Source organism: Mastigoproctus giganteus, chromosome 4 (assembly GCF_048544385.1).
Source record: "Mastigoproctus giganteus isolate SK-2022 chromosome 4, ASM4854438v1, whole genome shotgun sequence".
Classification (NCBI taxonomy): Eukaryota; Metazoa; Arthropoda; class Arachnida; order Uropygi; family Thelyphonidae; genus Mastigoproctus; species Mastigoproctus giganteus.
The window spans coordinates 226,243,455-226,254,942 of record NC_143578.1 but is presented as its reverse complement, the minus strand read 5'-3'; the positions used below and the strand labels follow the sequence as shown (position 1 = coordinate 226,254,942).

The 11,488-nt window shown below is 40.2% G+C and overlaps 1 protein-coding gene across 1 annotated transcript in view; it reads left to right on the top strand.

Moving 5' to 3' along the window:
* The first annotated feature begins 8,009 nt into the window (after positions 1-8,009).
* LOC150087444 (uncharacterized) overlaps positions 8,010-11,488 on the top strand; it is a 28,286-nt gene continuing 24,807 nt past the window's right edge. Inside the window, exon 1 of the mRNA XM_090372487.1 lies at positions 8,010-8,873. Within this exon, the coding sequence (XP_090228613.1) occupies positions 8,039-8,873 (835 nt within the window). The 5' untranslated portion in view covers positions 8,010-8,038. The remainder of the gene's footprint in view (positions 8,874-11,488) is intronic.

Sequence of the window (11,488 nt, the reverse complement as noted above, 5' to 3'; positions counted from 1 at the left end):
GACGGGCTGCAAGAGTAGCTCATGGAGTATTGTCAATGATATACAGGAATTTTTCCAGCAGGGATAAGGAGGTGATTATTCCATTGTATAAGGCGATGGTCAGGCCACACCTAGAGTACTGTATACAGGTCTGGAGGCCTCATTTCAAGAAGGATGTAGAGCTGCTGGAACGAGTACAGAGAAGGGCAACAAGATTAGTGAATGGAACAAAGGGGTGCTCTTACGAAGAAAGGCTTAAGTTTTGCAAATTACAGTGTCTGGAGACTAGGCACCAGCGAGGTGATCTGATAGAGGTGTATAAAGCCTTGAATGGTTTAAGCATGCTCAATGCTGATGGGATTCTTCCTCTAGCTCAGAATAATCACCTGAGAGGGCATAAATTCAAATTGAGGAAAGACAGATGTAGGATAGACGTGCGGAAATTTGCCTTTAGCCAGCGAGTGGTTGGTTGGTGGAACAGACTTCCATCCCTTGTGGTGGAGGTTGATAGCCTAAATAAGTTTAAGGCTCAGCTGGACAGGTATTTTGAACGAACAGAGGGGTGAAGTGGAAGTGGTTTTTTTTTTTTTTTTTTGGCTGATGCTGCATAAGCTTGCTTTCTTGCATCAAATGCCTCTACTAATGCTAATGCTAATGCTAATGCTAAGTTTGGGTATAACTTCAAAGAAGGGAGGAAACACCGAACTGGAGGATATCATGAGAAAGAAAAGGACAATGATAACCAAGAGCTGCCAACATCCCCTGAAATCAGTTTTGGAGAGAGCGATAATTGCTCGTAAAGGAGGAAGGGAACTTATAGACCTCATCATCAAGTAACAGAAGACAGCGATAGCTAACCTGAAGGATTACATCCAGAAAAACACAGCAGCACTCTGCCAGGCCATAAAGAAGATAGACAAGCGGCATATCTCACCGAATCTAAGCGAGGAGACCCTTCCACCCAGATGGAACGAACGAAGCTTGGAAGATGGGCAAAGAAGACACTACAATGACCTCCATCAAGATCATATATATAAAATGGCTTCCAACGCATCAGTCACGAGCGAAACGCTCTTCCCTGACACATCGAGTCATGCTCGCCATCCAAGACCAGGTAATCAACATCAGGGATTATAGAAAATACATCACCAAGAAGCCCGGAGTTTCAGGTGACACATGTCGACAATGCCACCTGGTCTCTGAAAATCCAACACATCACCATAAGATGCAAGGTGATTACCTAGACAGCGTACACTCATAAACACGACCATTTTCTATTTTTACCTTCTGATTCTGTGTCCTTAGTCTTATAGTTAGTATTTATTGTTTATTTTAGTACCGACTTCCTTGAAACATTAATAATATGAGTAAAGGTGATCATGATGAAGTTTGTGAAATCTAAAATAAAAACAGAGAATTCTAAGAACACTGGGAGAGTGACTATTTGGAAATAATGAAGGTCTCGATGTCCTGTGTATCTGAAAATAATGCGTGGTCCAAGAGAGTTCCAGCTGATGACCTCATTAAACTGTCAGCAAAGCAAAACACTACACGAAGAATAACTGAAGAAATATCGCGAAGAGCCTATAATAGCAGTAGTTGTAGAATATTAAAAAAAAAGTGCAAACAAGAATTTTCAAATTTTGTTGTAAATAAGGTGCAAAGATCAAATATCACTATTATGTAGTGATATTTGCACAAGCAAAATCAAAGAATGATTCAGTGATGGACAATTAGCAGTGGCACATTATACCTTCATGGGGCCCAAGGCAAAATGGAATTTGGCTGCCTTATCTAAAGAAAAAACTAAAAAAGAACATTTCAATTTCATTTTATTGTGTAGTCTGCGCGGTAGCACAGTGGTATCGTCACCGTCCTCCACACACTGGGTGGAAAAGGCCCAGGTTCAAATGGGTGACGCGAGGAACTTTAATGGGCTTTTTTCACGCCGTGGCTGAGTTGGTCGGTCTCAGGCGTAGATTTGAATGTTCCCCCCCCCCAGAAACTGGTGTTTTCTCGTCCAGCAAAACAGACAAATCGACCAGAGAAAGCACGCAATTTACAGACACAAATACAAGTTTATGTAAGAAATTACGGGTGACCTTAATATAATAATTTGAAATTCATTTTATTGTGACAACAAAACAAACAAATTATATGACATAAGAACTAAATATAAAATTTCATCAAATCGGTAAAACCATTTTTGAAAAAAAAAAACGTAATTTTCAAATTAATCTTCAAGTAAAGTTCATTAACTTTGGCAGGTAAAAAGTTCAGTTTGCTATAAAAAAATCACTTAAAAATATTAGTAAAAAACATCAATGAGATTTTGAAACTGTGATTTTGGGGCCCTAAGCCGAAGTCTTTTTTGCCTATGGGATAACGCGCCACTGGCGATCAGTCATATTACTCAACCAAAATGGCAAAAATTCCTGCACGTGATAATCACACTATTGTAACTGATGGGATACATTCGTTACAATAGGTGTTGATGGCAAAATGACATTTGAAACCATTTTATGTGTTCTCCTTTTCTATTCACCATCCTAAACGATGTTTTCAGAAGGCTGACGAGGCTGAGTTGCTGACGAGGCTACTACAGACGGTCGTTTTCAAAGCCCTAAGTGGATTTTTCTTATTTATTGATTTGAAATTATTGTTTTTCTAAAACTTTTGATATAAATTTAGTAGTATAACATTATTTTGTGATTTTCTGATTAATTTGGTGTATTTATTCTTTACTCGGCCTTGTAATTGCATAAAAGTATCGGTAAGGGTTTCCACGTGTTTCAACTCCGCTAACCGTTCGTAATTTTCCCGCCTTTGTGATACGATATACCGTACTAGATAGCGTTAGTTGAACTTCGTTAGCAGTTACATTGTACGTTTAAATAAATACATATAACGACTTAGATTACAAACGTAATATAATTAATTTTATTTAACATAATTAATTATACATATAACCACTTAGGTTACGTAACATAAATAATTAGTAAAAACAAATAATTAATACATAACTTGATACGAAAGTTATATAAAGGGATTTCGCAGATAACACTCGTTACTGAAACGTAAATATTTCGTAGATAACACTCGTTACTGAAACGTAAATATTCCGTAGATAACACTCGTTACTGAAACATAAATATAGCGTTATAACTGTGTTTGGATACAAGTTTAGGATTTAATTTTGTACAGAAATCGAAATTTTATTGAAAGTAACTCTAAATCATGACTCAAACCAGAGCAGCAAAGCAAAGGGCTCAAGCTAATGGGAATGCTGTGGCCCAGGGGAGAACTGAGGGGGGCAGTTGTCCTCTGAATCACAGCCTTGTAAGATGCACTATTTGCTTGATGTTTGCGGAGCAGTCAAGTATGGGACATGATACTGCCATGGGGGATGTCTTTGTGTGTGTGCGATGCAAGGAGTGTAAGGAGATAAGGCGACAACTCAGCGTTGTTATGGGCCTATATGAGAGCTTGAAGGATAGGGTGGATGCCCTCGAAGGATTACAAGTGAGGGGCCCATCAAGCTCTCAGCTGCCCACACCAATGCCAGAGCTTGCACTTGGTCATCGCGGAACACAGCGGCAACCCCCAAGGCAGAATGCGCTGGTCCCAAAGGAACTAGTAGTTGTTGGTGACTCTATTGTCAGGGAAACGGGAAACATGCTTTGTAAAAAGGATAGGTGGAATAGGACCAGGGTATGTCTGCCAGGGGCAAAAGTTGATGACGTTGTAGAGCGGATATCATCTTTTAAGGGCACAAAAGGTGATATAGTTGTACACGTTGGCACTAATGACATTAAGAGTAGGAGACCGGCGGAATTACTTGACAAGTACAGGTCACTGATGAAAAAAAGCCGTGAATTAGGGTTGAAATTGAAAGTGTCTGCAATTCTGCCCAGACACGATAGGAGGGAGTATATGATGAGAGCCCTGTCAATCAATTCGGCCCTGGAAAGATTGTGCAGGGCTCAAGGGGTAGAATTTTTTTCAGCCTGGTCTGTACTTGTTAACAGGAGAGACTGCTTCTACAGGGATGGGATACACTTAAATAGAAAGGGTGCAAGAATGTTTGCTGATGCTATCGAGGCAATGTTAGGTGGGTCGGAAAACTGCTAGATTGGGGGGATACAAGGACTAATAGATTAACAGTAGCCACTGGCAGAGGTGAAAGTGATTCTTGCACTGCTTCTATTGGAATGAGCCGCAGCCTGGAAAATAAGACGCAGGATATTTCAGAGACTGCTGGGAATCATTGGGGTACAAGTAAACACATGGGTTGTGTTAGGGTAGCTAAGAAAAAGAACAGGTGCATGTATACTTGTGTGTACACCAATGCTAGGAGTTTAGTAAATAAATTTGATGAATTTGAGGTATTGCTCAAAACATCAAAGGCAGATATTGTGGGGATTTCAGAGACGTGGTGTCACACAGATATAAGAAATGCAGAACTGGAATTTGGGGAGTACAATGTCTACAGAAAGGATAGACAGGATAGGAAGGGAGGAGGGGTTATGCTATTAGTTAAAAAACACATAAAATCCAAGGAAGTGAAGCCAGTCGACATCGCTGGACAGTGCAGTGTCGAGTCAGTTTGGTGTGACATAAGCATTGGGAGATCAAAATTGAGAGTAGGAGTGTGCTATAGGCCTAATGACTCTGATGAGTATAATAAGAAACTGTTCGGAGAAATAGAGTGGGCCAGTAAATCAGAGAGTCTTATAATGGGGGATTTTAATTTCCCAGATATTGACTGGAATTTGGGGGCTGGTCACTCACACAGTAGCAAGGCTTTTGTGGATTTATTGGATGATTGTTTTCTACATCAGCATGTTCGGGAGGCAACTAGAGGGAGTAATACTCTTGATTTGATTATCAGTAGTGATTCTTCATGCATTAAGAATCTGCAGATAAATGAACCACTTGGTGGCAGTGATCACAGTGTGCTGAAGTGGGAGTTACTCAAAGAGGTAACTACCATTAGGGGTAAAGGGAAGGGGTATTGCTTTCGTAAAGGCGACTACAATGGACTGAGACAGTATTTAAATTCTATACAGTGGGATCAACTGATGATATTGCCAACAGCAAATTCAAAATGGGAAGCATTCAAAGAACTTATCGTGGAAGCTACTAGGCTTTACATACCAACTAAGAAATATTGTTCAAGGTTTAGGCCTAAATGGTTGACAGATGAACTAATGAGGCATATGGCAGAGAAGAAAAATGCATGGGATACATACAAATTAACACGTGACACGGACGCCTATGATAGATACAAGTTGATCTGTAACCAAGTTACAAAGGAGGTTAGGCAGGCGAAGGCAGATTACGAGAGATCCTTGGCAAGGGATGCGAAGAAAAACAGCAAAGAGTTCTTTACTTATGTAAACTCTAGAAGGAAGGGGATGAATCAGATTGGTCCACTTGAGATCGATGGGTCAACTGTTGATGACCCTGCTCGGGTAGCTAACAAACTAAATGAATATTTTGCATCGACATTCACACATGAGGAGTTATTCAGCGAGGGGAATGCCAGAGGTGTATTCAACTCTAGCAGTAAGCTAGAGAATCTTGTAATAACTGAGAGCAAAGTGGAGGAGAAATTGTTGAAGATAAACACAAGAAAGGCACCTGGGGTGGATGGGATCTATCCAGTTATATTAAAGGAGGCAGCAAAGGAGGTAAGCAAACCCTTAGCCATAATTATGAGAGCTTCCTTGGACTCAGGGGAGGTACCCATTGACTGGAGATGTGCAAATGTGACCCCAATTCACAAAGGGGGATCAAAGGCTGACACAAGTAATTATAGACCTGTGAGTTTAACTTCTGTTCCCGGAAAATTAATGGAGGCACTGGTGAAAGAAGCACTGCAGGATCATCTAGACAAGACTTCAGTTATAGCTAGGACACAGCATGGTTTTGTTAAGGGGAAGTCTTGCCTGACCAATTTGATTGGATACTATGATGCAGTCACAAAAGAACTGGATGCAGGGAATAACTTTGATATTATATACTTGGATCTTAGAAAGGCTTTTGATACTGTTGCACATGGAAGACTGCTGCACAAATTGGAGCAGTGTGGCATTGGAGGCAAGTTGCTGCTATGGATAAAGGGGTGGTTGAGGGGGAGAAGACAGAGAGTGGTAATCAATGGACACTGCTCATCGTGGACTAATGTTATTAGTGGAGTCCCTCAGGGTTCAGTATTGGGGCCTTTATTGTTTTCTGTATTTATAAATGATATTGATGATGGTATATCAGGCTTAATGTCCAAGTTTGCAGACGATACGAAGGTTGGCAGGGTTGTCAAGGACACTACTGACACTATGCTGCTGCAACAGGATTTGGAAAGGTTGAGCAGATGGGCTTCGAGGTGGCAAATGAAGTTTAACATTGACAAATGTAAAGTACTACATATGGGAAACAGCAACCCCAGAGCAACGTATCAACTCTGTGGTACTACACTGACAGTGGTAGAGAATGAAAGGGACCTGGGGGTGGTGGTGCAGGCAGATATGAAGTTCTCTGAGCAGTGCAGACGAGCTGCAAGAGTAGCTCATGGTGTATTGTCAATGATATATAGGAATTTTTCTAGCAGGGATAAGGAGGTGATTATTCCCTTGTATAAGGCAATGGTCAGGCCACACCTAGAGTACTGTATACAGGCCTGGAGGCCTCATTTCAGGAAGGATGTAGAGCTGCTGGAACGAGTACAGAGAAGGGCAACTAGATTGGTGAATGGGACAAAGGGGTTCTCTTACGAAGAAAGGCTTAAGTTTTGCAAATTACAGTGTCTGGAAACTAGGCACCAGCGGGGTGATCTGATAGAGGTGTACAAAGCCTTGAATGGTTTGAGCATGCTCAATGCTGATGGGATTCTTCCTCTAGCTCAGAAAAATCACCTGAGAGGGCATAAATTCAAATTGAGGAAAGACAGATGTAGGATAGATGTGCGGAAATTTGCCTTTAGCCAGCGGGTGGTTGGTGGGTGGAACAGACTTCCATCCCTTGTCGTGGAAGTTGATAGCCTAAATAAGTTTAAGGCTCAGCTGGACAGGTATTTCGAACGAACAGAGGGGTGAAGTGGAAGTGGTTATTTTTAATTATTTATGTTACTTTTTTTTTTTTTTTTTTGGCTGATGCTGCATAAGCTTGCTTTCTTGCATCAAATGCCTCTACTAATGCTAATGCTAATGCTAATGCTAAAAAGGCTGTTATCAGTGGCGGATTACCCATTAAGGCAATGAGGCACGTGCCTAGGGGCCCCAGGCATTGGAAGGTCCCAAGCCAAGACATTTTCCTATAGCGTTATAAAATAGATTAATGTTTTCAGTAAACATCATAAAAATCTTGATTAATTTAACCGAAAATTTAAGCAAAAAATTCAAAAGTACAAAATTTCATTTATTTGCCACCTAACTTAATTTTTATTCTTTTTTATTATTATTATTATTATTTGGGGAGGCCCCCAAATATAATTTGCCTAGGGGCTCCAACTATCCTTAATCCGCCACTGGCTGTTATCCGTTCACATATTGCTTTCATAAACTGATAGGGTTTGAACATGTTTCTTTGCGCGCACGTTCACTAGATGAGACGTTCACTGACTTCAGCCTCTATTCTTGTGCGAAGTATAGTGGTTAGATTCTCCATCCTCCCCACACCGATTGGAAAATGATCGAATTCGAATCCTATTAAACAGGATTCTAGCAGAACAGGCAAACCGACCAGGAACACATTCAATTAGGAGTGGTTTTCTTTATAAAAAATATCATTTTAATTTGTAATATGTTAGGAGCCGTATACTGTACTACAATTAGCTGTTTAAATGGCTTTGGAGCGCCTCATAGCGCTAAGAAGTCGCATGATGGTGTGGTGTTGTTTTGAAAGTTTTAGACGCGTGATGTTTCGGTACTGTGAAGTGATTAATTATGGTTGGTCATTAAATGTAATTAATACTCGATTTCCAAGCTTCAAGCCATTATAAGCTCCAAATAACCCAGCTACAGGAATCATTATTGGTATGTTTAGATATGTGTAACGGAAAATGTCTCAAGGAGTAGCCAGAAGTTTGCCACCTTTACCCGATAAGATTTCCGAAGAAACAACTCTTTCTCGTTCAAGAGAAAAACGCCGGAATCGGAAGCAAACTGCAGGCTTTGAGGAAAATAATGCTGGGAATGCAGTTAAATCCGAATATGTTTCACCTTCAAGTGACAGCGATCGCTTTGAGCATGGTATTGAGATTCCGGAAAATATGTATTCCACGAGAAATGACTCTGAGAGAGATTCTTTGCATACTAGTAGGAAAATGGACTGGCATAAGGTGATATCGGATGAAGATGCCAGTAACATGGAACTTTCTCATTCGATATCAGAAGAGATACAATTAAAGAAGATAAAACGTCACAGGAATGCCCCTGCCGCAGTCATCCCTGATTCTCAAAATGTAACATTATTTCGGAGTGACGATTTTGAAGGTGGTAAAAAGAAGAAAATGCAACGTGCGAGAAGAAACAGTGGAGCTGATAATAGCATGGATATTAATATAAAAGAACAAGCAATTCTAGTGGATCAAAGCAAAAGGGAATTCAGTGAGAAAAGTCCAGAAAGTTCAAGCAGTAGCAATGCAGTTTCTGAAAGAAATAGAGAGAGGAGGAAGAAAAGTAAGCCTAAAAGAAAACCAGGAGACGTTGCTACAGAGTCACAGACTGAATTGAGAAATGACTTTTATTCAGATTGCGATGCAGCAATTGATATAAGTAATTTGGAAGGTGATATATCAGTGATTTCAACAAACAGTTGGAAGCCACCAGTAATTACTGAAAGCAGGCAAAGGACACAAAGCCAACCCTTAGAAAAATACTTTGTTGAGCAGAGGCGTAAGTTTGAGCTTCAGCATTTTGTTATTATTAACATTGATTGAATAAAATGCTTTAGGAAACTTTACAGCAATTTTTTTGAAATTTTACTTGTTTGTATCTTAGTTTATATTCATTAACAGTTTTGATTTTATTCATCTAAACAATTAATAATCATTTCTAAAATTACTTGATTTAGCATTAGCATTAGCATTAGTAGAGGCATACGATGCAAGAAAGCAAGCTTAGTGACAAATGGGCCTGGAGTACTGGGGTCCATAGTTTAACAGATATTTATTTAAAGTATACCCAGTAAAATAAAATAAAATAAAATAAAATATTTCCAGAAGCTTTCGGAACTTGTGTCCCTTTCTCAATATTTTTGGAAATATTTTATTTTATTTTATTTTACTGGGTATACTTTAAATAAATATCTGTTAAAGCAAGCTTATTCAGCATCAGCCCAAAAAAAAAAAAAAAAAAAACCCTCTCCCATTTCACCCCTCCGTTCGTTCGAAATACCTGTCCAGTTGAGCTTTAAATTTGTTTAGGCTATCAACTTCAACAACAAGTGATGGAAGTCGGTTCCACCAACCAACCACCCGCTGGCCAAAGGCAAATTTCCGCACATCTATCCGACATCCGTCCTTCCTCAATTTGAATTTATGCCCTCTGAGGTGATTATTCTGAGAAAGATGAAGAATCCCATTGGCATTGAGCATGCTCAAACCATTCAAGGCCTTATACACCTCTATCAGATCACCTCGCCGGTGCCTAGTCTCCAGACTCTGTAATTTGCAAAACTTAAGCCTTTCTTCGTAAGAGCAACCCTTTGTTCCATTTACTAATCTTGTTGCCCTTCTCTGTACCCGTTCCAGCAGCTCTACATCCTTCTTGAAATGAGGCCTCCAGACCTGTATACAGTACTCAAGATGTGGCCTAACCATTGCCTTATACAAGGGAATAATCACCTCCTTATCCCTGCTAGAAAAATTCCTGTATATCATTGACAAGACACCATGAGCTACTCTTGCAGCTCGTCTGCACTGCTCAGAGAACTTCATATCTGCCTGCACAATTACCCCCAGGTCCTTTTCATTCTCCACCACTGTCAGTGTGGTACCGCAGAGTTGATACGTTGCTCTGGGGTTACTGTTTCCCATATGCAGTACTTTACATTTGTCAATGTTAAACTTCATTTGCCACCTCTCAGCCCATCTGTTCAACCTTTCCAGATCCTGTTGCAGCAGCATAGCGTCAGTAGTGTCCTTGACGACCCTGCCAACCTTTGTATCATCTGCAAACTTGGACATTAAACTTGATATCCCATCATCAATATCATTCATAAACACCGAAAACAACAACGGACCCAACACTGAACCTTGAGGAACTCCACTAATAACATTAGTCCACGTTGAGCAGTGTCCATTGATTACCACTCTCTGTCTTCTGCCACTCAACCATCCCCTTATCCATAGCAGCAATTTGCCTCCAATGCCACACTGCTCCAATTTGTGCAGCAGTCTTCCATGTGCAACAGTATCAAAAGCCTTTCTAAGATCCAAATATATAATATCAAAGTTATTCCCTGCATCCAGTTCTTTTGTGACTACATCATAGTATCCAATCAAATTGGTCAGGCAAGACCTGCCCTTAACAAAACCATGCTGCGTCTGAGCTATAACTGAATTCTTGTCTAGATGATCCTGCAGTGCTTCTTTAACCAGTGCCTCCATTAATTTACCTGGAACAGAAGTTAAACTAACAGGTCTATAATTACTTGTGTCAGCCTTTGATCCTCCTTTGTGAATTGGGGTTACATTTGCACATCTCCAGTCTATGGGTACCTCCCCTGAGTCCAAAGAAGCTCTCATAATTATGGCTAGGGGTTTGCATACTTCCTTTGCTGCCTCCTTTAATATAACTGGATAGATCCCATCCACCCCAGGTGCCTTTTTTATGTTTATCCTCAACAATCTCTCCTCCACTTTCCTCTCAGTTATTACAAAATCATCCAGCTCACTGCCAATGTTTACTTTACCTACATCATTCTCCTTCCTGAATAACTCCTCATGCGTGAATGTAGATGCAAAATACTCGTTTAGATTGTTAGCCACCTGAGCAGGATCCTCAACTGTTGAACCATCAATATCCAGTGGACCAATCTGATTCATCCCTTTCCTTCTCGAGTTCAAGTATGTAAAGAACTCTTTTCTGTTTTTCTTTGCATCCTTTGCCAAGGATTTTTCGTAGTCTGCCTTTGCCTGCCTAATCTCCTTTGTGACTTGGTTACAGACCAACTTATATCTATCATAGGCTTCCATGTCACCCATTAATTTATATGTATCCCATGCATTTTTCTTCTCTGCCACATGTCTCATTAGTTCATCTGACAACCATTTAGGCCTAAACCTTGAACAATATTTCTTAGTTGGTATGTAAAGCCTGGTAGCCTCCAAGATTAGTTCCTTGAATGCTTCCCATTTTGAGTTTGCTGTTGGTAACATCATCAGTTGGTCCCACTGTATAGAATTTAAATACTGTCTCAGACCATCATAGTCGCCTTTACGAAAACAAAAACCCTTCCCTTTACCTCTGATGGTAGTTACCTCCTTGAGTAAATCCCACTTCAACAC